Here is a 25093-nt window from a genome sequence, read left to right on the forward strand (position 1 = left end):
CGTGGAAGAGAAGGACCCGTGAATTGATGGCTCGTGAGCCAATGCCGGAGGGGGTTTTGTCCTCCTCCCGCCCACTGTCCTTCTGCCTGCCTCCCGCCCCGTGTTGTGATCGACAGCAAAGCCGCCCAATAGGAGACAGAACCAGGGATGAAAAGACAGCTCAGCCATCCAGTCGGAAGCGGAAGAAGGAGGGTTCGAGCCCCTCTGTCACCGTACGCCGCGCTGCCGGCCCTCGCACTTGATTGACAACCCCGCTGGCAAATGGGCTGCTGGGAAAGCAAGGTCTCAAGTGCAAAGGTAACCGGGGGCGGCCCGGCGCGGCCCCGTGCTGCCGGCTCCCCGCGGGGAAAACACCCCTCGGAGTGACTGACGGACAGCTCCAGCCAATGAAGGACGCGTACGGCAGAGTGACAAGAGACCGGCCCAATCGCGAGGCAAGAAGCGGAGAGGGGCGGGGCGACTTGGCCTCTCTCTGATCGGCCCAAAGGCGGATGGTGGCTGGAGATGAGCCAATCAGAGGTCACGAGGGGAGTCAGCCTTCTGCCAATGGGAAGCTAGTCCCTAAGGGAGGCCTTTTGGGCGGGGCAGGTGTTCAGCCAATGGGAGGTGAGGGGCGGGGTGGGAGGCTCCGGCCGCCGTGGGCTGCCGAGTCACGGCCGCCGCCTCCTGTCAGCGCCTCAGCCGCCGGCTCCAGGCCGGGATCCCGGCTCTGGGGCTTCCTTCCCCGGGGCCGCTCGGCGGAGCCCCCGCCCCGAGCCCTGTGTGCCCCTTTGGGCTGTGGAGACCGTGAGGAAGCCAATGGCTGCCCCCGATCCCGACGGAGGCCGCAAACGCGGCCCCTGCCCGCCCTGAGGCTGCCTGGAGGAGGGGGCCCGGTGCACCCCGGGCCTCTCGTTGCCGCCCGGAGCTGGGCTGGGTGCCCTGCACCCAACGGGCGTCTCCGAACCAGGGTCCTGCGGAGCTGGGTGCTGTGCGCCGGGTGTGGGCCCCGATAGGGCATTAAACAGGCTGCACGGACGGCTGCGGCTGAGCTCAGCCCATGGGGGACGGCCTGTGGGTAGCGCTGCTCTGATGTGACAGTTGCTTTGTGCTTCACCCGGTCTGATGTCACCGATCATGGGGGAGAATTGAAGCTGGAGGCTTTTACAGCGTGACGTTTACTGGGAGATGTATTTTCTGTATGTCCCCCGAGGGTTAACACTGTCAGGGGATTTGGTAACAAGTGCCCTAAGAGCTTATTGTGTTCATTTGACTGTGGCAAAATGATAGCAGGAGTTTGGGTCATTCCTGTCCTGGTGTGAGTGAAGGGAATGAGTCTTGCGGGAGACCAGTGAAGGCTGATGGGGTCCATTGCATTTATAAACCACACAAAGACATTGCACCAGCTCAATCAATTCCTAAACTGCTGTTTCAGCTGCTCTCGTGTCTGGAGAAAGCTCACCGGGTGCTCTGGTTCTGTCTCCATTGCCCCCATGATCCCATTAAAAGAATGATGATCAGGACTTTTGTGACACCAGGGCAGCACTTGGCATGTCCGGCAAACTCCTGGGAACGTTGTTTAGGAGCTCCTGAGAAGGGGGTAAGGATGATTTTTGTTGGGTTTCATTAGGCCTAAATAAAACCCGGTAAAGCAATTTGATATTGCATGTGAGGGAGGTGCAAGTTATTGCCACAAATGCAAACCTTTCACACGTGGCTGAAGGCTGAGTGCTGTCCAGCCTGGGTTTGCAGGAGGAATGCTCTAAAAGAGACTGGAATTCTTCTGTGTTTCTGTCTGATAACGTGTTTCTGTCATCAGCAGGTGGCTGTCTGCCCGTCTGTGTGCGCTGTTACTGTCTCAAAGCCCAGCACGCAAGCACTCCGGTTGAAATGGCCTCAAGCAGAAAGTCTGAGCTATCATCTACGGTACTGTAATCTCCTAAACAAAGAGGCTTCAGTTTACCAAAAGCACAGTGAATACTCAGAATAGTAATGTTCCTATTAAAATATGTAAATATATATAAAATATATGAAAATATAAATAAAATATATAAAAAGGACATGGAACTGTTGGAACAAGTCCAGAGGAGGCCATGAGGATGCTCAGGGACTGGAGCAGCTCCCGTAAGAAAACAGGCTGAGAAAGTTGGGGCTGTTCAGCCTGGAGAAGAGAAGCTGAGTGGAGACCTCAGAGCAGCTTTCAGTGACTGAAGGGGGCTACAAGGATGCTGGGGATGGACTCTTCATTAGGGACTGTAGTGACAGGACAAGGGGTTAAAACTTAACCAGGGGAAGTTTATATTGGAGATAAGGAAGAAGTTTGTTACTGTAAGGGTGCTGAGGCACTGGAATGGGTTGCCCAGGGAGGTTGTAAATGCTCCATCCCTGGCAGTGTTCAAGGCCAGGTTGGACAGAGCCTTGGGTGACCTGGTTTAGTGTGAGGTGTCCCTGCAGGGACAGAGTTGGAACTGGATAATCTTAGTGTGCTTTCCAACCCTAACTGTTCTATGATTCTATTATGGCTTCATAAATTGTCCTCAACAGCCAAATGATCTTATCTAACAAATCATGATGGCTGTGCATAGAGATATACTGGACATAGTTAACTTCCACCATACAGCCCTGCTTGCTCTAGTGGCTCCTGGTTTAAAATAACAAACAAAAGCTATGCCTTACCAAAAGGCTCATAACCTATAAAGCAGCAGGTACCTTATAGCCACAATGCAGAAGTTGATACACTTCTGGATGAAGGCTGGGTTTGAATTAAAGAACCAGGAAGGTGCGGATCTGTGGTTTGTTCTCAGTTTGGTTCTGAACGGTGACTTCCTAGCCTGGGTCTTACCGAGGGCCTTTAGAGCCCTCCTGGCAGCTGGATACAAGCAATGTAGTAAACAATTTTGCATAAACCCCAACATTCTACTCTTATAAGTCCATGTTCTTCTTTGCTTGCTGTTTAGTTGATTTGTGAGGCTCCACAGCACCTGAAGTGCTGCATGATGGTGTCCGGGAGCACTGCAGCACTGACAGCTTGAGATGTCTGTGTTCACAAGTACTTCTTGAGTTCAGTCCATGTCAGTTGTAAGTCTGGGCTCCTGTTGTGCCACAGATAAGGAAATGTTTGTTGCTCTTGCCTCTTGGCCTTCTTATCTCTCTTGAGTTTTTATTCCTGCCCCCCCAAAACTTCCATTTCTATTGGTCTGAGGTTACCGGAACACTTTTATAGGCAAAATTATTGCTGTCTTTGTGCTTCATGTAGTCTGGTGCACAATGCCTTCCAGTTACCGCAACTTCCGAAACAGCGTGCCGTGGCTAATCCTTTCTCTGGAAGCTGTTTTCATCGTCCTCTTTTACTTTGTGTTTCCATATGATGATAAATTCATTATGTCTTACCCAGGTAAGATGAGCAGCGTTGTTGTGAAAGGAAGGGTTAATGCCTGCTTTTATTTTTTAGTGCAGTAGAGATGGGATCCAGTGGCATTGTGTGTTTATTAGAGGTAAAATGGTTTACTGGCCTTTGAGTGCCCTACCTTGCCCTGTATGCTGTGTATTTATTATATCAAAGCAATGACCCTGAACAAAGACCTAAGTGATGCTAAATGGCATTGTTGGTGTGTTTTCTGCTGCCTGTTTGTGGTCATCTTGACCCCTACGAATGCAACCCATCCATTAGGGCTTGCACTGCTCTGTGTTAAGTGGTCTTGGTGTGTGAAAGGGTTGTTGGGCTACAAAGTAAGAATTCAGGATGGCACTGGTCTCTATTTGAGTGCTTGATGTAAAGAAATGAACTTAATACAGTGGAATTAAGGATTTAAATATATTCTGGGGATTCATTTTGCGCATTGATCAAAGGAATGTATTAGCATTATGCTATGGCCATAGTGTGCAATGTATTTACAGTGTTTTGCAAATAAGAGCTAACTAATCCTTGTGACATTCTTGTGTTACCCTCCCTGTTTTATAGCTCAAAAAATACAGATCTACTTCCTAGCAGTTTGATATTTTGCAGAAGGGACAGGCCAGTACAAGGATATGAGAATATGGCTGTTTGCATGTCCAGTTGTGCTTTTTGATCCCTCAGTCCCCTCTCTATTATCTGTTCTGATCACTTCATAAAGAATAAACTCAGGCTCAAGGGAATTGTGTTTCTGATTACTTATGGATTGGAAGGAAAGTTCTAGAATTCCTTATTGAATAATAATGACACCTGAATTTTTATCTGAAGGCTTCTTAGTTAACTGTGATTTATTTTTAACCAGCAATTCAGTCTGAATTAGTAACTTCTCTGCTGGTTTGGTCCTTTCTGTCATGCAGCTTTCCAAGATGTCAACCTCATGATGATTTTTGGATTTGGCTTTTTCCTGATGTCTCTGAAAAGATATGGGTTTAGCACCACTGGATTCAACCTCCTGCTCATTGTACTTGGTGTCCAGTGCTCCGTGCTGATAGATTTATTAGTTTTACTTCTTCAAAGGCGAAGTAAATGTCATATGGCAAGGTAATGAGCTTGTGTTAGAACTGGAATAATTTTAAGCACATTTGACTGTCATTCTTTCTGTATTGGTCCTGCTGTGGTCCTGTTACAGAATTCTTTTGTCCTTCCTCTTATTGCAGGCTAATAGAGGCTACTGTGAGCATGACTGCTGTGGTCATCTCCACTGGAGCTGTTCTTGGGAAGGCTAACCCTGTGCAATTAATTCTGATGACAGTTCTGGAGCTAATAGTTTTCCGTATGAGCAGATGGATGAGCAACACATTCCTGCTGGTACTGTAATGCGATTTCAGGCACATGAGGGAAAATTTCACTGGGATTTTAGTATGTTGCCTTTTGGTGGTTTGTTAAGTGGAATTGTGTGTTTATGAGCTGCATTGGGTTCAGGTAAGTTAATCTCACATAAATAGCTTGTGCATAAACTGAGGCACTGTGAAAATAAAGTGCTTATAGGGAGGTTACCTGAGCAACTCTATCAGGAATTGCATCAAAGTCTTCCTGTGGCCTGAAATAAACTTCAGATTCATGGCCTAGTGTGAGGTGTCCCTGCCCATTGCAGAGGGTTTGGAACTATATGGTCTTAAGGTCCTTTCCGACCCAAATCATTCAATGATTCTTCTCTTGATACAGGTTACAGACAGTATCAGCATGATGCACGTTCACCTGTTTGGAGCCTACTTTGGTCTGGCCGTCTCCGCATGTTTCTCTGAGCCATCACCAAGGACTGATAAGAATGCAAGAACCCCAAAGTCCGATTTATTGTCCATGTTGGGTAAGGCATTTGCTTTAATGTCTCACTAGGAACAAGAGATAGCGGTGGGACCATAAGGAAGGCTCTGGGGGGGTGGCCACAGCACACTGAGGCTTTTGTATCCAAAATGCACAGCTGAATGCAGCAAAGCATAGAAAACTGCTGCTGCTGTGCTCTGTGGTTTCTGACAGTGCCTTGGTGAGTCTCACAATGTTTCCTACCAGGCACGCAACCACTCCTGCAAGGGCTGTGGCTTCATTTGTTTTGGTCAGGCTGAGCATAAAGGCTATGCCTGCTTATCCGTTCCCTCTCCCAGCTAAGTTTGCTCCTTTGGGCTTGTTTAGGCATATTGCTAGGGACCCGTGCACCAAAACTGATATCATTACTTGTATTTCAGTAATGCTTACGGTTGCCAGCCGGGACCAAGGCTCAGTTTTGTTTTGCAAGGTGCTGTACAGAGATATAAAAAAGTAGTCCCTGCCTAGTAGTGTAAATGAAAAGATAAAAGCCTGATGAAGGGTGGGGAATACGATACAGACAGGCACATGAGAAAGGATCGGGGTGATGACAGGCTGAATGTATGGGAGTTCCATTCCTTTAAATAAAGATGCAATTTAGTAACTGCCACCAGTTGAACAAAGATCTTTCTGCAAAGGCCCATAGAGTCTAATTCTAAGTTAGGCTTTGCCCAGTTAAAGAGAAATGTAAATGCTGCTGGTTTGAGTCCCTGGAGTTCTTGCTTTGCTGGAGAATTTGAGGAGATCAGTATTTTAATATAAGTTATCAAGACAATGGTAAACCTTTGTGATAATTTCAGTGCAGCTTGCTACAATCAAGTGCTTGCTTTGGAGTAATTGTAATGCCATGTCTCAAATAATTCCTGAGGTAACATGGGCAGACAGGAGTAGCTGAGCAGGCAAATTCCTCACAGTTCCTTTTTGCATCCTGCTTCTGAGGACCGTGTGAAGGCTGCTGAGGTCTTCACCCGCAGCTGGACTCACTCTGTGACTGTTTTATTCCCAAGCTGTTCAGATACTTTGCCTGTGCACTTGGAGCTGTTCGGAGGTCGGCGGGCAGAGGCTCAGGTTGCCCTGTGTGGTCCAATTTGAGTTAGTGTGAGGCCACCTACTTCCCTCTGCTGGTTGGAATTTGACCTACGGGTATCTGCACATCGGAACAGATGTATCCTGCCAACCAGTGGACTTGTTCTATAGAAGCCCAGATTGTTAAATGCTGACAGTCAGGGCCCGGGTCAGAGAAGGAAGAACCTGTTTTCATTCCTGTTGTTAGTGAAGCCTATGTGGTCATGAAAGTGTGACACTGTGCACTGATCTTATGGGGGAAAGTGAACTGCTCTTTCGGACCCACATACCAGGCAGTAGCTATTTGGTAGATAACCCTTTCACAGGGAACAAGAAAGTGAAGCTGTGAATGGCAGGGCTAGTGAAGTGTGATCACCTCTGATCAAGCTATTGGTCTCTAATCCTTCTAGTAAAGATAGAGAGGATTCTGGTCTTACAATCCAGTTCATCATCTCTTTCTCTTCAAAGCCTGCCAGTTGTACTGGCAGCCAAGGTAAAAGACATTCCAAAGTGCACTTTGGGTTTCTTTATAGTGATTCATACCTTGTGAACTGCTTTGCTTCATGGCTTTCATTCTCCCTTGCAGCTGGTTTTGAACAGTTATCCCACGCTTCCATGAAAAGAGGCAGAAACTTTGAAGGAGCAAGTCCCTGGTGCCTGTGCATAATAGGCAGGATGCTGATCATTTGGAAATCAACAGTGGAATTGTTCCTGCTTGTGTCTGAACCTGCATTTAAGGGGATGATAGATAGGGCAAAGCTGATGTTAAAGGGGTTCTTGAGAAGAGTGTCCTACCTTCAGGCCAGTGAAGGACCAGCTAGATGCCAGCAGAGCTGTGCTTTGGCCTGTCTGACATTAGAGTGGTGTGTTTCTTGGAAGGTGCTGGTACAGCAGGTAGCTCTTAGGGCTTTCTGCATTATAAGCTGTTATCCTTTGTTTAAATTGTGTGAGTTACAGAGGAAGCAGAATGTGGGCTGGAGCCCTTCAGAGACAGTGAGTGCTTCATTCACTGTGTTTTAGAGCAGGTAATGATATTTGCTTGTCTTTGTCTCCAAGGCACTCTCTTTCTCTGGGTGTTCTGGCCAAGCTTCAATTCTATACTATCTGACAGGAAGTGGAGAGTCATCTACAACACCTACTTTGGCCTTGCAGTGAGTGCTGTCACTGCCTTTGCCTTGTCTGTTCTGACCACGAAGGATGGGAAATTCAGAATGGTAAGAAATGGGAGAAAATCACTGTGTGGAAAAGGGATTTTTCTGTGACTCTCAGTAATACACTAAATGTATAATAGTTACTTGGTAAAAACAAGTCCAGGTTTTCAGCCTGACAGTCATTTGCCTCCCAAGCAGAAGACTGAAGTTGCAACTTAGAAATTACGTCCTCAGATCATAATTCACAGTATACAGAGGCTGCTGTACGTGAGGACTGAACTCTCACTCCATGTTTTTGTTCTTTGCTTTTACAGACTCATATCCACAGTGCAGTTCTAGCTGGTGGGGTCGCTGTTGGTCATGCAGCACACAGTATCCAGTACCCTTGGATTGCAATGGTTTTGGGTCTGCTTGCCAGCGGGATAGCCATATTAGGATCTTACTGTTCACAGGTAGTACTTAAACCCTGAACTTGTTTTTTGTATATGCCATATAAACTTCTTGTCCAATGCAAGATACCTCAAGGGAAACCTCTCTTTCAAAAAGATTAAAGCTGGGACACCTGAGGTCTTTTGAGCAGTGCAGGAGTGCAACTTGCAAGACCAAAATTCATTTCCTAGGTCTGCAATAGACAATACACTATTATCAACTTGTGTTCTTGTGTATCAGTTAAATCTTTTCTTGTTCCCAGGGATGCCTGAATCCTCCTCTCAAGCTTCACGATACCTCTGGAGTTCATTTCACTTTCGGCATGCCTGCTGTGCTTGGAGCTCTCGCCCAGGTCATTCTCTTAATAATAAAAAACTGGAATAATTTACCAAGGTACATAAATTCTTGCTATTAAGTAATAAACTTAGCTAATCATTATTGTAGTGTGCCCTGAGAAGAGTTCTCATACATACAGAAGGTCATCACAGATCAATTGTTTTATATCAGGTAACTTCAGATAATCTCCAAAGTCTAAAAACAGCAGTAAAAAAGACTTTGAATGTGAGCAGACTTTGGATCAAAGCTTTCATGCTAGCTTTTGGTCCTGTTTTCTGTCTCCCTTCTTAGCTGACGTTCAATATGGCAGATACAGGAGGGGAAGCCTGGGGATGTGTGTCCTTCCAAGTCAGTCTGGTTTTTGTAACATGTTTTGGGGAGCTTTGTATGCTAACATGGGGGCAGAAATCAGCACTTCTCTGTGGACAAGGCTTGAACTCTGAGTCGGGGGCAAGAATGCCAATTTGGACTAAAGCCAGTGTGGACACTGAGCTGGAAAATACACCTGGGGAGATCTGCTGCAAAAGCTGGAGGCTCAGTTCAGGATATGCTCTGCAACTGTTCTGATCTAGCACTGGTGTTTCATTTCTGCAGATCAGCCCCATGGCATGTCCTACAAGAAGTTCCCCTATTTTCTCAGTGTATGCAGAAAGGAACCACAGTGCAGCATAAGGGCCTTACGTGTTCTTGAAAAAAACAGACTTTATGACATTTTACCACAACAATGGTTTCTAAGGGCAAAACATGTTCCCTGAAATCTGTGTTAGGCTTCTGATAGGGTTTCTTAAAACACCTCTCTGCAGCTGCAGAGAGATTCTGGAACAAAAGAATTGTTATGGGAGGTTTTGGTGTAAAATGCTGTGGAGATGCAGATTAATTCAGTCTTAATGATGCATCAATCGACTTCAAAAGGTGAAACACTTGTTTTGCTTTTCAGTATGGGTTATTTGGTCATGATTCAAGTTGGTGCCTTCTGCCTGACCATCAGTGTCGCTTTGATAACAGGTCTTATTGCAGGTCAGTATTGAAAAAGGTGTTTTGGTACCTTCTTCATGTCCTCGGGGTAAGGGGTACATCAGCTTATGGTACCTGCTGTCATGTCAGTGCAACACTGCAGAGAGAGGCCGAGCTGGGGCTCTGAAGTGTGTTTCTATGGGTAAATTATTTGGAGAAGAGCCAGGGACTCTTCAAAGCCCTGTATTTAAGATGTATTCAGCACAAATAACCTACTAGCACCATTCCTTCATTGGCAAAGCTTATTTTAACAGATGCTTAACAGCTGCTGCCACATTTCAGACAGGAGATGTGTGAGAATGGAACTATTTTTACATTTGGGTATCTGTGACACAAATGCTATATAGTGCTTGCCACTTTTTTAGGCCAGTGGGTAGGAATCTGCCAGGTTCCCCAGTGTCTGTAGCTGGCGGGCACCAGCTGAGCACAGGGCTGCTCTCATGAGTGGTTTGGGGTCACCAGGGCTCATGTGTTCCCCGTGTGACATCCTGGCAGCTGCTGTTTTTCTGTAGCTGTTGATTCTATCTTGAATAAAGGCAAAACGACAGATGAAAACTGCTGTGAAACACACTCTGCAATCATCTTGTGTGTTTTAATTCATCTCAAACCTTTCTGCTACCACAAGTGTAATGAAGATGTTGAACTCATCAAGCAGATTTCTAAAACACATTCAGCTAGAAGAATTTAAAATGCAGGTTTAACCAATTGTTTAGAAGTCCAAATGTTTGTGTCTGAAATCCCAAGCTAGCAGTGCTGTGAGCCCCCCTGCTTTAAATACACAGGCATTTTTCATGCAAGACTAATTCTGGATGGATTTTTAGTCTGGCAAGCTGTTTAATGGGGTTTTACCTTGAGTAATTAATGTTTAATAACACAAGTTTTGAACCTGGCAAGCTTCTTTGTATTTAAGGTCAGCTTGAGCAGAGGGGCTCTGCGTAAGTGTTATTTGTATTTGATCTACGTTACATTTGCATGTGGGTTACTAAGAAACCTCCAGTTACACACAGTCATCCCCTTTCCCTGATGCATATATTCATAACGAATACATGTGTTTTTACAAATAGGTTTAATCTTAAACCTCAGACTGTTTAAGAGCATCCCTGTATCCAAGTACTTTGAAGACCAGTTTTATTGGGAGGTAAGTTTCAATGTCTCATGAACTGTGTGGGAGAACATAGAGCACCTTGGTGAAGAGCTCTGGGTATCTGAATTAAATTAAAATGAAAAAGATAATTCCATTTCACAGTACATTTTTGAAGCCCCTCAGCCTTCCTGGGTGCAGGGTGGTGCTCAGCCTGATGCTCCAACACAGCCCTTGGGCACCTTCGAATGCTGAAGGTGATGTTGTATCTGAATTACAGATAAAATATATGGATGAAAATAACCTTCTAATAAGGTTTTCCACTGCCTGTTTGGTATGATGAGTTGGTGCATAGAATGTTCTGATACAAGAATGTTTGTTTTCACAGTTTCCCCATTTGGCTGTTGGATTTTGAATAGAGGAACCCAGATGAGTGATTTGACCGAGGCTCATGAAAGCCATCCTAATGGACATCCAAAAAACCTACTAATAACTGTACTAGTTATTCTCGAAAGACAAGAGTGTGAATTTACAGATGCATTAACTGCTTTGTTGGACTTAAGTATTTTTTGGTACAGAAAAGGTGGCTGCATTCATTGCTGTAATGGCTTATCAATCAAAATGCTTGGAAACCTTACACTATTTTTAGCTCCCAAAGCCAAAGTAAGTATTTTAAAGTACAATTTTTCCAAGTGTCCATACTCATTCTTCTCTAGCGAAGCATTCAAGTACTTGTTTTTAAGCTAAATTAATTCTGTTGAAGGCCTTGTTAAGCAGGGATTTGATGAGGGAGCTGGATCAGGGCCAGAACTCTGCATCCTGCCAGACTGAACTCTTGAGTTATCTGACAGCTTAAAGAAAAATCTATAATCCCCTGGCTCAAGCTATCTATTTGGAAGCTCAGCTGACAAGGAGTGAAACTGTTCTGCTTGTGGCTGGTGCCCGTGTCAGCAGTGGGATTTACTCAGATTGGCAGTAAAACTCAGCACAGCCTGTCCATGTGGGGACAGTGCCCAGAGGGCTGCCCTGAGTGCAGGCAGCAGGGGAGGCCATGGGGACAGTGCTTGGGCCTGGGTGGTAGCAATCCCAGGGGTGGTGTATGTTGGGCTGGTTTACCCTGTGTCAAGCTCAGGCCTGATGGGGCAAGTGAACCCTTGTGTTTAAATGGATTGTGATCCCTGGTGTGTCTTCTTTGTTCCAAAATACCTGACACAGAAAAACTTATTAAAAATTGCTTATCTAATAAAAGAAAATGACAATTTGATGGTTTGTTTGTCACAGTTAACATCCAGGCTCAACTGGTGTCCTTCACTTGCCAGCAGCCAAACCAACAGCTGTTTTCTAGCAGGAATGCTGCTAAGGAATAGTAATTTAATCACCCTCTTTTTCCCCGCCCCATCTCTTTCATCAGTGATTTCTTGAGCAGCAACCCCGGTGAATGCATAGAAAGGGGCAGACGCAGGATCAGCATTCTATCTAGCAGTGACTGTCCTCCCTGCCAAAGACAGAGCTCTTCCTTTTTTCACAGTGGTTGCAAAACAGCTGACAGCAAGGCCTGTGGATGAGCTGCTTCCATCTAGAGCCACTGCACAACTTGTACTTGTGCCTCTACAGCAACATCCACAGCAACAGTGAGTTGTTACTCACCAGACTTCCCCATTACTGCCATAGTGTGTGTGGGGGGGGAATTCCAATGCAGCATAGTTCTGTATTACGCAAGAAAAGGCACACAGCAGTAAATTTTGAAATGGAAAAAAATGGTTATATTGTCCAGATATAGGAAATATTTAATAAATAGATGTTAAAAAGTTGTTTTAAAGTATTTTTAGTAAGTCTCAGATTGTAACTAATGTCATAGAAACAGCTGGTTAAATACATCCATTTTCCAGTACACTACCTGTAGCAAACATGGTAGCACAAAAGTGACTTCAGTTGTGACATGCAGCAATTCTACATGTGTCGAAACTATTACACATCGTGATCAGCATACAAGAGTAAAAAATGCAACAGCACAGAACCAGGATTTTTAGTGCTATGATTTGAGTTTGCCTTGGTTTATCTTCAGACACAATTGAAGGTCGGTCACCGTTTACAAAATGGCTTTACAAAATATTGGGAGTGTGGAGTTAAAAACCCAGCATGCCCAATGCACTTCCACAGGTGTGTTCATTGCCACAAGTCTTCCGTGCGACCAAATTTGAAGACCAGTCCTCTGTTTAAAACAGAATAAAGGGACACGAGTACATCATGGAGCAAATCAAACACCTATCAGGAAGCAAACTGTGGTATTTGTAAATCCATTTCCTGGCCCTGCAATGAAACCTATGCAGACAGATCCCAGATATCTGCTGCCTTGATATGCAATTTATTCACATGTATGGTTATGAAACGGGACTTGAGGAACCAGATTACAGCAAGTTTCAGTTTTCATCATTAAAAACAAATTAGATGAAACAAACAAAAAAGAGATTGTCTTACCCAAAAAAGATGAATGCATTCTGGAAGAACACAGCTATTCCTGGGTACACTACTGGTTTTTCTATCAAAAGAAAGAAATCTCCATGTATGTCTCCAGAAAATCCTCTCCCATCTCTGTTCTCACAAGACAACAATCACGCTCACCCCACGGGAAAGTTAATTCAATGGCTTTTTGTGTCATCTCCTCCCCCCAGTCATTTAGCTTTCCAAAGAGAAGAAACATCTGTTCTCTAACCAAATGTGTCTCTCATGCAGTGCTGATGCAGACTGCCATTATCACACTGGGTCGCACATCCTGTTTGGAATGCATGTGTGTGTCAGTATGTTCACCTATAGCAACAATCCACAAAAGGGGAGTGCACGTTAGTGCTGCTGTTCACTGTGGGCACTTGGCTTTCCTTGAAAAGCCCCTGGGAACTGAGTAAGGCCAGAGCTGATGAGAGTGTGCATTAAACCAAAGCACCTCACTAGAGTGGAATTCACTGCAGCTTCAGGCACAGGCAGGGCTGCTGCATGGACTCAAGTGACCTAACTTCCTTTTGAAAAACAAAGGCCAATGCACTGTTCTAAAATTCATCAGTCATTTAAAATACCTTCAAACTTTCAAAACCAGATCAGGTCACATTGCACACTGTATCTTACCTTTAACAACGTAGCCTCCAAAAAGGATCCACATGGAAGCAATCAGAGATCCAAAAGCCATCATGAAACCAATGAACAGCCAGATCCGAGCACCTTGAAAACCACAGGGGCATGTTTTGTGTCTGTGTCTGAGTCCAGACACTCCTGACTTTCAGGGTGCTTTGGTTTTAGAGCCACACAAGGAACAGCCCTCATGGCACAGCCCTCGTGGCTCTTCCAAGACTCAGTGGCTTCCCAGACCTGTCACTACACAACAGCCCACAGCTCTGTACCTGTTTGTCCCAGGCAGCCTTCACTGTAACTGTCACCCCGCACTTGGCCATTAGATACCGCGTTGATCCTGCACAAGCAAAACAGGATCAAACTGGGTAAACATGGCTAAAATAAAAGTACCTTTACAAAGCAATAGGAGGAATAGGCAACCTCTCAAAAACCTATAATAAAGGGATAAAATCATGTATTATGTATGTTTTTAAGAGTATAAGGCTAAAGCTTAATAGTTTTCTTTAGCTAGAAACAGTAAAAAGCATTTCTTCAAAACCTTGGACTTGTACAACATTTAACTTTTTAAATGGTTCCATATTCTAAGTATCAATAAATGCAAGACAGGTAAGAGTCACAGTAACTTGATGTTTTATTCTTAGTTCCCTCTCCATTTAAAGCCCATCTGTTCCCTAATGAACTGCACAAAGCAAGTTGGAATGTTTAGCTCTTTTCAAGAAATTGTACTTACATTAGGAATGCCAGAGTGGCTATGACCCCACAAGCATGGTACGAATGGTTGAAGTCTTCCACTTCAGGGTACTTTACAGCTGCATCTATGATTATCCACCAACCTGTGAAAAACTGTTTCAAAAGAAGAAAGAGCACAATAACTTCAGACGTGGACACAAGCACTTCAACGAGGCAGCTCTACAAAGAGTGACATTAGCACAGAAAATCCTGCCTTCAGACCCCGGGTCTGCCGACAGCACAACCGGTTTTGCCATCGACTGAGGAACAAGGTTAAATGCAAAGCCAGAGATTTACCTGCTCCAGGAACCACTAAACGGGTAGAAGCTGCGAAACTTCCGACACGGATGCAAACACCCAGAGCAGGTTTTGTCATTAACGCTACACAGGAGGAGAACATATCCCTGTTCCTCCGTTTACCTCCACAGGGATAACAGTTCCTAGCTCACCCCCAGCTGACTGCTCCGAACGGCCCGAGCGCATCCCGAGCGCAGCCGCACGCACCAGCACTCCGGCAGCGACCGACGCGATCGTGTTCCGCTTCTCTCCCCAGTCAACGCACTCCGAGCACCTCAGGCTCTCCAGAAACCCCGACATCTTCCAGCGCTCCAAAGGGCTGCGGAAGGAAAAGGGACGTTTCCTTCGGCTCCGGGGCTGTGAGGGACGGCTCCGAACCGCGGAGAGCCGGCACCGGGGCCCGCTCCGAGGGGGCCGCTGGCAGCGCCGGGACACCGGAGCCCCGCCCGAGGAGGTCCCGGTGCACGGCTCCGGCGGGGGCACAGAGCGGAGCCCAGGGATGGGGCTCCTGCTTCCGGTTCCGGTCCCGGTTCCGGTCCGCTCACCTACGCACGGTCCGGGCCGTGGGCGGCGCTTCCCGAGTCCGCCGCCAGCCAGCACTGCGCATGTGCGGGCCGCGCAGGCGGTGTCACGGGCGGGGCGGTGCCGCGCAGCCGCAGTGGGTCCGGGAGGGGTCCGCCCGTTACGTAAGTGCGGGGCTGGAACGTTCTGGAACGCCTGAGGCGCTGAGCTCGGAGCGGTTGTGTCTCCCGTCCCGTCCGTGCCGCCATGGGGGTGACTCGCGGAGCGGGGCTGTCTCCTCGGGCATCGCCGCTCGAACAGGACCCGTGTGGTGGGAGCCCGGGTGGCTGGAGCCGGTGAGGCAGCGGCGGCACCGTTCGGGCGGGGGGGGTGTCTGCTGCCGCGTGTGTCCCCCCGGCGCGGTCGGGGTCCATGGGGGTTACTTAGTTCCTTTTCTTCACAGGAGCGCTCTGGAGGCCCCCGGGAACCAGAACCGGCAGAGCCCGGCGGCTCCCAGCGGTGAGTACCCGTGAGCGGCCGGGTAACGGGGGGGGGGGGGGTACCCGTGAGCGGCCGGGTAACGCGGGGGGGGTACCCGTGAGCGGCCGGGTAACGCGGGGGGGGTACCCGTGAGCGGCCGGGTAACGCGGGGGGGTGCTGTGGGGAGCGCTGGTGTACGGTGCCTTGTCTGAGAGGTGTTTCCTTCCAGCTGTGCCCTTTGTAGTGCTTGTGACCTTGGTCTTGGCTCAGAAGGGAAGCTTCAGCTTCAGGAGTGGCGAGGGGGAATGCTTCCTGCCCGCCCGTACACAGCCGACAGTGCAGGTTTCAATAAGGAGTTAGGGTTTATTCGGTAGCTTTGCCTTGCAGCGAGCACTGAATAGAAACGTTGAGATAAAGCAAGCTGCTTTAAGCTGTGAATGGTGACGTGAGTCAGGGATACAGTCCTGGTGTAAGACAGCTCAGGTGGAGTGCAGCAATCTCTGTAGCTATGAAATGGCTGCCGCTAGAGGGACAGCCATCTTAATTATTAATGCGTAAGCTCAACAAGTGTTACACCCAAAACCAGAGGCACATCCACTGTGGCATTGCCTGGATTGCTCACTAGTGAAGCAGAATGGTTTCAATAGCAGTTCACTTCTGGGGCGTGCGGAGCTTTGTGTAGGTTTGTAATGTGCGGTCATGGTCTCGGTGTGGCTGCTTTGTGCCTTGCAGGTGCGGATAGAATAAAGCTGTTCCATTGGTACTGACCTGCAAGGCAAGTGATTGTTTTTCATTGTAGATGCAATAGGCTGCATTTAGGATAGATTGAAGATACAGTACCTTGGAAGCTCTGTTGGGAGAGGGGAAGAAAGGGTATTAACTTGTATCCTTTTCATGAAAGACTTGTGCTAACTTAGCAAATGAAGGTGTTAAAACCCACACAAACAGACTTCAGAATTCCACACAGAGCTACTCATGGGATAAACTGAAGCTTTTTTTTCATTTCATATGAAAGACTGACTACAGAAAAGGAAATGATGAGACTTCAAACTGTCATGGGCAAAACATGCCGATAAACTGGATGAAAACTGCTGGTGTTTAATTAGCCTTGGAATTTTCTGCCTGTGTGCCATAATGGTGGTGGTGGTTGTTGTTTAAATACCTTAATGTGTGTAAACTATGAGCTTCCTCCCCACCCTTGACAGGAACAGAGACTGGTTGTTCCACAACAACAGTAAAACCAGAACCTGCTTCTGAAAGCAGCTGTGTGCAGGAAACGGTGGTGAGGAAGACTGAGGACATGACAGGCTTCATGGATGACTTAACCCTCAGCTCACCGAAGAAGAGAGAGTCGTCAGTGAGATCCAGGAGGAGTTGTGACAGGTCATCCACAAGGTCGTCCAGCAGATCGTCTTGCAGTTCACGGTCCAGTTCAAGTAGTTCCTCTTCAGCTTCCTCCAGGAGCTGGAGCCGGTCCAGATCGAGGTCACGGGGTAGAAGGACCAGTTCCCGAAGGTACAGAAGATCCTCCCGCTCATATTCCAGAAGCCGGTCGAGATCCCGTGGCTACGCGCGGTACCGCAGCAGGTACCACGTCAGATCCTACCGCAGATACCGCCGCTCTCCACCAAGGTACCGGTCCCGCAGCAGGTCCTGGTCCCGTGGAAGGTCCTATTACAGAAGGTCATACTCGAGAAGCAGATCACGTTCTAGATGCCGAAAATATTACGGATTTGGGAGAACAATATATCCTGAGATCTACAGGAGCTGGAGGAGCAGGTCACGAACAAGATCTTGCAGTAGGTCACCTCTCCACTTGAGTGCAAAAGGTACTTTTTTTGAGGATTTATTGTGTAAGAACCTCAAAGCATACAGTTTATTTTAACCAGGCAAATTTACATCTGAGTTGCTTTTTTGTAGACAAGAAGGAACTCCTGGAAATTGCAAAAGCAAATGCTGCAAAAGCTCTGGGAACAGATAACATCATCTTGCCAGCAAGCTTGAAGATGCTCACTCCTCCCAAAGAGAGAAAAAGCATCCAACAAAAGCAGGAAGATCCTGGGGAGTCAGCTGAGGTAAGTATGCACTGGAGTATTCTCAGGGAAAAGGTAAACCCTTCTTAACTTGGCTCTGCATGGATGTCTCATCGGTTTTAACTCTGGAGTTTGTGATTATGAATTGAAACTGTTGAACGAAAACGTCAGATTTCCCAGAGGGGTAAAAACCCTAGAGCGGAAACCACATTGCTGTGAGCCAAAAGTACTGTGGACTCTTGTGAGGTGGTTGATCCACTGAATACCTGCAGGCTTCCAGGAGTGGCAGGTTGGGAAGGAAAGGTGAATGTAGTTTTTTCCTTTGGGTTGTTCTTCTAATAGGATATTCATTAGGCTAGTTTCTGTGTTTCTGGCCTAGAACAAGAGTCTCCTTACAAAACCGAGTGAATAGTGTGGGGATGTTCTTTTTTTTCGAGTTACATCTTTCTGCCCTTTTTAACTGTTAAAAGTTTTTCATGTGCAACAAACTGTTTCCCAGAAATTACGTACCAAAGCACACAAATGCATTTTACATACTTTATTTCTGTCTTATAGAAATCATGACTATGGTTCCAGACATGATGAAGAAAATCTGTTGGTAATAAAGGGACTTGTGGGCTTTAGCTGCTGTGAATTTAAGGGAGGGAGAAACTTGAGCAGCTTAAACTGGATGTTAGTTTGGCTCTGTCATTACAGTGTGACCTTGTTAGTCATAAATGCAGAACTGCACTGACTGTTCCCATTGAGCAGATGCTGCAGTGAATGTACTGAGGGGTTTAGAGAAATGGTACAGGCATCCCGTTCATAATATATGCAATATATTCCAGATATTGAGAGTACAGAAGAAGAGGCCTGCATCACTGGCAGATAAGTTTATTGTTATTCAAAGCTCTGCAGGATGGATTTAAAACTTAAACAGGGGAGGTTTAGGTTGGATATAAGGAAGAAATTCTTTACTGTCAGTGCTGAGGCACTGGAATGGGTTGCCCAGGGAGGTTGTGAATGCTCCATCCCTGGCAGTGTTCAAGGCCAGGCTGGACAAAGCCTTGTGTGGCATGCTTTAGTGTGAGGGGGGTTGGAACTGGGTGATCTTAAGGTCCTCTCCAACCCTAACTATTCTATGATTCTGTGATATGCAGAACTTAGAGCCACTTGCTCTCCCACTGCACTGTGGGGCAGTCCATGCTTCCAGTTGGTGGAATCCTTGTAAAATCTGTAATGGGGGCATGGATATCACATGAGAGAATTGGGACATGGACTTTGGGGGGGAAAACACTGAGTGCTTTCAAAGAGAGTTTGACATTGATCTGTTTGGTTATTTAGTAGCTTACAGCTACTCTTGATGTAATAGCTGAAGCAACTCCCAACAGAAAGTTCATGCTCTCTAGTAAGTGCTTTAACTTGCATTGAATAATGTGTTCTTCCACCTAAGCTGTGTGTGCTTTCTCTAGCAACCCACAAGACCAGCAGGAAACATGACCAAGAGTGGAATAGAGAGAGCAGCTATACAGAAGAGCATTTCCTTCAGTCCTAATGTAAGTGTGGCCTCCCAGGGTGGAATCCTGGTAGTTCCTCACTCTCCTAGGCTTGTCCCAGCATTGGTTGCCAAATTAAAACTTAATGGTAAAGAACTTGATGATTGAGTAATGAGTTCCCTGGAGCTGGATCAGTCCTTCAACAGCAGAGCCCTGTAATCACTATAGCAGTGTGTTCAAAATGGATGTTTACCTAATGTCAAATGTTATCTGCTATAGGCTTTAAAGTGTATGCTGGAAGTATTTTCCACCAGAGCTTAATTTAAGCTACATGTTTTAGTAAAGCAAAGAAAGGAAAAAGCAGCTTTCCCCAAGTCTTGTGTCAGGTGTCCAGAGGTGATACTTGGAAGGCACCAGGTCTGTGACCAGTGGAAGCTGACAGGTCTTGGTGCATTCCTTCTTTGGGCAGCATTTTTAAAGGAACCTTGTGGTTTTTATTTTCCAGAATACAATGGCAAAACCAGTCCTACAGAAGCCAGTGAGCCAAGTGGTGAAAGAGCCAGCAATCTCCCCAGCAAGAGAAGATGACAGGAAGGGAAGTCCCTATGGGCAGTGGGTTCCTGTCAGGAAAGAGGAGAAGAAAACATTTCTCAACTTCTCACCCAAAAGCTCCTTGTTCCGGGCACGCTGACTTTTTGTCTGCATCTGACTGCAGCATTGTGCACACTTGGACAGCGAGGGCTGAAACGGTCTGATCAGGGTGAAGACTTGTTAATACTGAGTGTTCATTTTGAGATCTTAATTGTGGAATCTTAGGTTTCTCTTTCAGATCTAGAGCACAGTGATCCGCCAGCCACAGATGGGACTCTTGTATATAGTTGTACGTGTTTTGTATTGCTTTAATGGACTAGAGCTTACAGGTGGGTAACTTTTTCTAAACAACTGTTCAGTAGCTGTTATTTTGAAGTCTTGATTTATATTGTGTAGCTTGTCAAGTGAATAAACTTAAATTTTGCACTGGCTTGGTGTGTCGAGTATTAGAGTTGTGTTGGGTGGGGAGCTGGCTGCACGCTGTGGTGTGTTATGTCCAGGTTGAGCTGTTGTTACCCTGCTGTTACCACAGCCTGCAGGAGCAGGTGATTTCTGGACCTTCACACTGGCTTGGCTTTTGTGAAAGTAAATCACTGCTTAAATAAAGCAAGTTTGACTCCAGTGAGAAACTGATTTGCCAGGCAAGGCTGGCACATGTACAAAGGGTGCCCCGTCCCTCCCGTCTTGGTGATGGTCAGCTGTGTGGTACAGTGGAGCTGCACACTCATCACAAAACAATCCCCAAACATGCTTTTACCAAAGTTTGTGTTGCCCAAACATGCTTTTACTTTCCTGCTAAACATGTCATCAGGAACTTTAGATACTGCTCAGAATTTATTTAATTCTTACCAGTTTATTGTAATGTGATTGCACAAGCTTGTTCCTTCTGCAAGTAAAAGCTATGTACAGCTGAAGGTCTGGAAATGACTTAACACATTAAATATATCATTTATCTTTCAAATTACTAAGGTCTTCAATGTATTTTTTTATAAAACTTAAAATCACCCACAAAATCTCTATTAAGCCAAACTTGAGCAGGGGCAGGTGCTTTGCTGAGGACTCAGACAGCTGTTCCTCTCTCCAGGTTCTGTTTGATCTCGGCTGTGTACTTCCCATAGAACCTCTCTGCCTTCTTGTTGAACTTGGCATTTCTCTCATTAATGTAGTCTATGTCAGCATCATCATTGTAGGGCCGGCGCCTGCTGTACTTCTCACGCTTCTCAATCCTGAAAGGCAAATGGCACCCATGGTGAACCTGGGGGTGTGACCGCACAGGGTCTCTCAGTGGCACTGCTCTATTTACTCACTGCTTTTCAAGATCTGCGACCATTCTGTCGACCCCTTCCTTAGTTGGCACATGAGTTCCATGGAGAAGACTGTCAGAGGTGGGATAAAGCGCTTCCCCGCTGGACAACAGGAAGAGATGGACAGCAATTTATGCATCCCTCCAGTTTACTGCTCATGGTTCTGGTGTTGGTGCCAAACCCACCCTCAGTGCCAGTGATACAACTTGTCACTTCTGCAAACTTAGTAATGAGTGAACCTTAGCTCCTACTCTTCACACAGGGTCTGCCAATTATGGGATGAGTTTTAAGATACTGTTAAGATTAGTTAACATCACAGTGTATGAGATGTTCAGCACGGCATGTGCTGAAAGGATTACTTCTAAACATCTTTGGTGTTAGCTAGTAATTCTGAAACACCACAGACAGCATCAGATGACAGATCAAAACTCACTACTGCTCCTTCAGCTTCTCGTACTCCTCCAGGTCAGGTTTGATCTGCCGGGTCAGCCTCTGGTACTGGCGCAGCTGAGCAGCCGCATAATCTGGGGAAGGAAATGGGTGGAGGTGAAGGTTTTTATCTGATGGATCCATTTGCCACTAAAACACATAACAAAGGTGATGGGTACAAACACAGTTATGCAGTTAAACCATTACCTGAAAATCCCAGATCTGGATTTTTCTTCTTCTTTTTCCTTTCCCACCTCTCTGCATCCTCAGCACTGATCTCCAGCAGTTTAACTCGCTCATAGTCCTCTCCTCTTGCTGCACATTCCTACCAGAGAACAAAGAATGCTTCAGTTGTAACAACAAACAAACATCAAGCTTAGTTACCAAGATGGGTCCAGCCAGCAGCCAGGGCAGGACAGTAATTTAGATACCCAAGAGTCTAAATAGGAGGTGGATTTTATTGCCTGTGTAAGCCCCCAGGGAAGTAGCACCACCACGAATGGGGCTCTGCCCCACTGCCAGTGCATGGCCCAGGGTTCGGCAGGGCTGCAGAAGCTGTACTCGTGTGCTTACCCTCTTCTTCTCCTCCACCTTCAGCTCCCACTCCAGACGAGCTTTCTTGGCCTCCCAGTTTGGTGGCAATTTAAGTCTTTTATCTTCTTCCACCACTTCCTGGTGGTTCAGCTTGCGAGCCTCGTTCTAGGCACAAAGCGCTTCATTACCCCCGGTGCTACCGGATGGAACCCCCGGCCCGCAGGAGCCCGGCCGGGCACAGGCCGCGCTTGGGGCCCTCTGCCGTGTGCGCTGGCCGGGCACCGGTGCCACCGGAGCCGCGAACCGGCGGCACTGCCCCTCCCGCACTGCTCCCGGCCCCGCTGCACCCACCGCGTACCCGCTTCAAGTGCAGCTCACGGAACCTGCGCAGCCGCTCCTGCCGCTTCAGCTCCGCCGCTGCCGCCGCCGCCGCCGCGCTAGGCCGCGCCTCGTCCTCCGACTCCGAGGAGCCCTGAAACAGCCGCGCTCAGCCCGCGGCGGTGAAGGGGCCGCGAGTCCCGTCCCCCCCAGCCGCCGCCTCACCCCCCTCACCCCCCTCACCCCTCCATCGGGATCCGGAGCCCCGAGGCTGCCCAGCTCCGACACCGCCGCCGCCGCCATGGCCCACGAACAGCACTTCCGCTTCCGCCTTCAGGCGCGTCCTGTCGGGGAGCCGCCGCCGCCGCCTCAGGCGCCCCCCAGCGGTCCGGAGGAGTCACCGCCTCCCCTGGGGCAGGTCTGGAGCCCGATGGCTGCGTCCGGAGCCGGCCGGGAGCGAGCGCCCATTTCCCGGGATTGCAGGCGCTGGAGCCGGGGCAGGCGGCCCCCAGCGGGCCTGGAGCTGGCCTGGAGCGGGCCTGGAGCGGGCCTGGAGCGGGCCTGGACCGAGCCGTGGCTCAGTAAACGCTGGGAACGAGCATTGTCCTCCTCTTGTCCCGAGGAACCGCTGGGGGATGCGGCCGCTATAGGCAAAGTGCGGGAGCGGCAGTGGTGCAGGTGGAGCCTCCCGAGCCTCGAAGCATCGGAGAGACCCTGTGCTATGGACAGATAAATATAGACCCAGCTACGGATTTATTCTCAGGGTTTATCAGCAGCGCCGGTTTGCAGGTGCAGGTGCATCCATGTGCGTGTGCGTGTAACACAGTTGTGTTTGTAGGGCTCCGGAACTCCTCTTTCCCCTCGTAGAAACCATCCAGACCCCGCAGGGTCGGTAACTGCCGCCCCACGACACGTTCTGGTGTTGTCATCTGCAGCTCGTCGCTTCCCAGCAGAGGGAATCGCAGCACAAGTGATGAGGGCTGTGGCAATGGTGGCCCCCTGGCAAACCCCAACTGTCTCTGTTCTCTTTTAACTTCACTTTCTTCTGCTGCCAAACTCTGATGCATGCTGAGTGATTAAAAATATCAAATGCGGCGTTACCCAGCGAGGAGTGGAGCCAGAGGGAAGAAAGGAACCCAGCGCAGGGAAGCCAGTGCTGTACAACAGACAGACTGGGGCAGGGGCTTTCATCTAGCCCTGGTGACAGTGCCTTAAGGAGAGGATTGTGTGGTTTGGGGTTTGGGTATCTCCTTCACCTGCCTCCTCCGCATCCCTGCTGCTTGCCTGGGAGCTGTCAGATTTCCATGCACATGGAGCAAACTGCACCTGCTCCGGGGACAGGGACGACCAATGCTGGAAGGGGAAGTTTGCCTGCAAGACCCAGCAGCAAAGGGGTTGATGCTGCGCAGACACTGGGCAGTTCAGTGTCTGAGTTACGTGCTTGGGTCCCCAGCACTCGGTCACCCCTTGTCCCCTCCAGGCACGGGTTAGGAGCGAGCAGAGGGGTAGTGGCTGGGGGGCAGAGGCTCCATGACAAGGGGTGGTTGTGGCTCTGTCACCCATTTGTGCCATCACTGCCCTCCCGTTGGACCACAGGAGGCTGGATGTGCCCATGGGTTTGTGTCCAGCCCTGGGCTCACTGGAGCCTCTTTTCCCTTCCTGCTGCTGGACAGCTGGAAAATGAACCCAAGAGGTTCCCCTGGCATCTGTGGATTTGCTTCTGGATCTGATGCCAACCCAGGAAGCCTCATTCCTGCTGCAGGTGCCCAGTGTCTCCCTGGCTCTGTGGTAGAGTTGCAAATCCCAACGTGGCCAGAAAGAGCAGGGAATTCTCCCCAACCCACTTTGAGCCAAAGGAGCAGGGACTGGTCCTGCTCTGCTGACAGTGAGTAGATGCAGATCTGCTCTTGCTGTCACTTACAGTTAATTTATTTTTAGATTAAAAAGTGTTTGTATTTCTCATGCACACAGAATTGGCTCCGCTCTTTTGGGTTGTAGCTGCCTCCATTGTCTTCTCCAGTCATGCCTCCCCTGCAGTGCCGAAATGAAGAATTCCAGTTACATATTGTACAGGGGATGGGAGCTCGGAGGAACTGACTCATCCCAGTTATATTTGTCCTTTTCAAAGGGGAAGATCCTGGTCGGGGCGGGGTGGGGGGGTTGGAGTGGGACATCATTGGTGAGCTCCCATCCATCACAGCAAACACACTGCTGTGAGCGGGGTGCATGGGGCTGCGGTGATGGCCGCTGGTGTCCTCACTATGGGAAGCTCCTGGGGCTGCTCAGCCGGGGCAGTGGGAAGGTTCTTGTCACTGTGGCTCCAGCGTGGCAGCGGCCACACCGCATCCCCAGGACATGAACCAGGCCCCACAGGCAGTGAGCCCCAGCCCTGGGACATCTCCCACCCGTGAGAGGGAACAGCTCCAAGCTGGAGCTGAAGCTGTGCTGGGAGCACCAAGTGCAGCAGCTGGAGCACAGTGACAGTCGGTGCTTTGCCCTGCATGGGGGCAGCTGGCAGCAGCTCTTCCCTAAACATCTGCCCCATGGTGCAGCCTCCATCTGCCACTGGCCGGGGCTGATCCACTGCAGCACCTGGCTTGAACAGTATGTCATGGTTTGGGTGTGCAGTGACATGATTTGGATGTGCAGTGCCTCAGTCCCACTGGGTGCAGCTCAGAGCTGCACTGGGTGTCTCCATGCGCTGTGTGCCGCAGGGGAGGCTGTGATGCGCTGCTGCCCCGGGAGCCTCCCCAGCGGCCGTGTCCCATCGGAGCCATCCCCTGCTCTCTGCCACATGGGCTCGTTGCGTGTCAGAGGCAGCCGGGAGCGTGCCGGGGATGTGATAAGGGCCCTGCACGCGGTGGCGTGAGCTCTGCTCCCCTGCGCGCTCCCAGCAGCTGCGGGAGCTGCTCCACTTCCTGCCCGGCGCTGCCTGCGCGGCGCAGCCCGAGCTGTGCAGCAGCTGCC

At 48.5% G+C, this 25093-nt stretch overlaps 4 protein-coding genes across 12 annotated transcripts; 2 read left to right on the top strand and 2 right to left on the bottom strand.

Annotated features, from left to right (window-relative positions):
* The first annotated feature begins 645 nt into the window (after positions 1–645).
* LOC101875930 (RH-like protein) lies at positions 646–12049 on the top strand. 8 transcript variants are annotated; one of them, XM_034069366.1, is made up of 12 exons: positions 646–1178; positions 1415–1579; positions 1802–1891; positions 4289–4474; positions 4591–4741; positions 5099–5240; positions 7358–7515; positions 7767–7904; positions 8144–8274; positions 9155–9234; positions 10296–10369; positions 10701–11576. In XM_034069366.1, exons 4-12 carry the CDS (start codon positions 4311–4313, stop codon positions 10725–10727), a joined length of 1065 nt encoding a protein of 354 aa, XP_033925257.1. In that variant the 5' UTR covers positions 646–1178; positions 1415–1579; positions 1802–1891; positions 4289–4310; the 3' UTR covers positions 10728–11576. The 8 variants fall into 8 exon arrangements, 7 of the variants coding, with proteins under 7 accessions (XP_033925257.1, XP_033925256.1, XP_030899017.2 ...); XM_034069367.1 differs by having other exon boundaries at positions 647–760; XM_034069365.1 differs by having other exon boundaries at positions 646–1579; positions 1799–1891.
* A 24-nt stretch (positions 12050–12073) lies between these two features.
* On the bottom strand, positions 12074–15079 carry TMEM50A (transmembrane protein 50A). Its single transcript, XM_034069369.1, has 7 exons — positions 15007–15079; positions 14669–14780; positions 14166–14278; positions 13705–13772; positions 13433–13525; positions 12791–12851; positions 12074–12524 (listed from the first exon to the last, which is right to left on the bottom strand). Exons 1-7 carry the CDS (start codon positions 15066–15068, stop codon positions 12479–12481), a joined length of 555 nt encoding a protein of 184 aa, XP_033925260.1. The 5' UTR covers positions 15069–15079; the 3' UTR covers positions 12074–12478.
* A 50-nt stretch (positions 15080–15129) lies between these two features.
* RSRP1 (arginine and serine rich protein 1) lies at positions 15130–19972 on the top strand. 2 transcript variants are annotated; one of them, XM_005142420.3, is made up of 6 exons: positions 15132–15318; positions 15426–15481; positions 16648–17271; positions 17363–17517; positions 18927–19010; positions 19456–19972. In XM_005142420.3, the coding sequence occupies exons 1-6, from the start codon at positions 15230–15232 to the stop codon at positions 19639–19641; spliced, it is 1194 nt and encodes a 397-aa protein (XP_005142477.2). In that variant the 5' UTR covers positions 15132–15229; the 3' UTR covers positions 19642–19972. The 2 variants fall into 2 exon arrangements, with proteins under 2 accessions (XP_030899006.1, XP_005142477.2); XM_031043146.2 differs by lacking the exons at positions 18927–19010; positions 19456–19972 and adding an exon at positions 18303–18758 and having other exon boundaries at positions 15130–15318.
* A 390-nt stretch (positions 19973–20362) lies between these two features.
* SYF2 (SYF2 pre-mRNA splicing factor) lies at positions 20363–22481 on the bottom strand. Its single transcript, XM_005142452.3, has 7 exons — positions 22370–22481; positions 22167–22280; positions 21848–21973; positions 21482–21599; positions 21279–21369; positions 20849–20947; positions 20363–20767 (listed from the first exon to the last, which is right to left on the bottom strand). Exons 1-7 carry the CDS (start codon positions 22427–22429, stop codon positions 20602–20604), a joined length of 774 nt encoding a protein of 257 aa, XP_005142509.1. The 5' UTR covers positions 22430–22481; the 3' UTR covers positions 20363–20601.
* Positions 22482–25093: the final 2612 nt, after the last annotated feature.

The sequence above is a fragment of the Melopsittacus undulatus genome, chromosome 14 (assembly GCF_012275295.1).
Source record: "Melopsittacus undulatus isolate bMelUnd1 chromosome 14, bMelUnd1.mat.Z, whole genome shotgun sequence".
In the NCBI taxonomy this organism is placed as follows: Eukaryota; Metazoa; Chordata; class Aves; order Psittaciformes; family Psittaculidae; genus Melopsittacus; species Melopsittacus undulatus.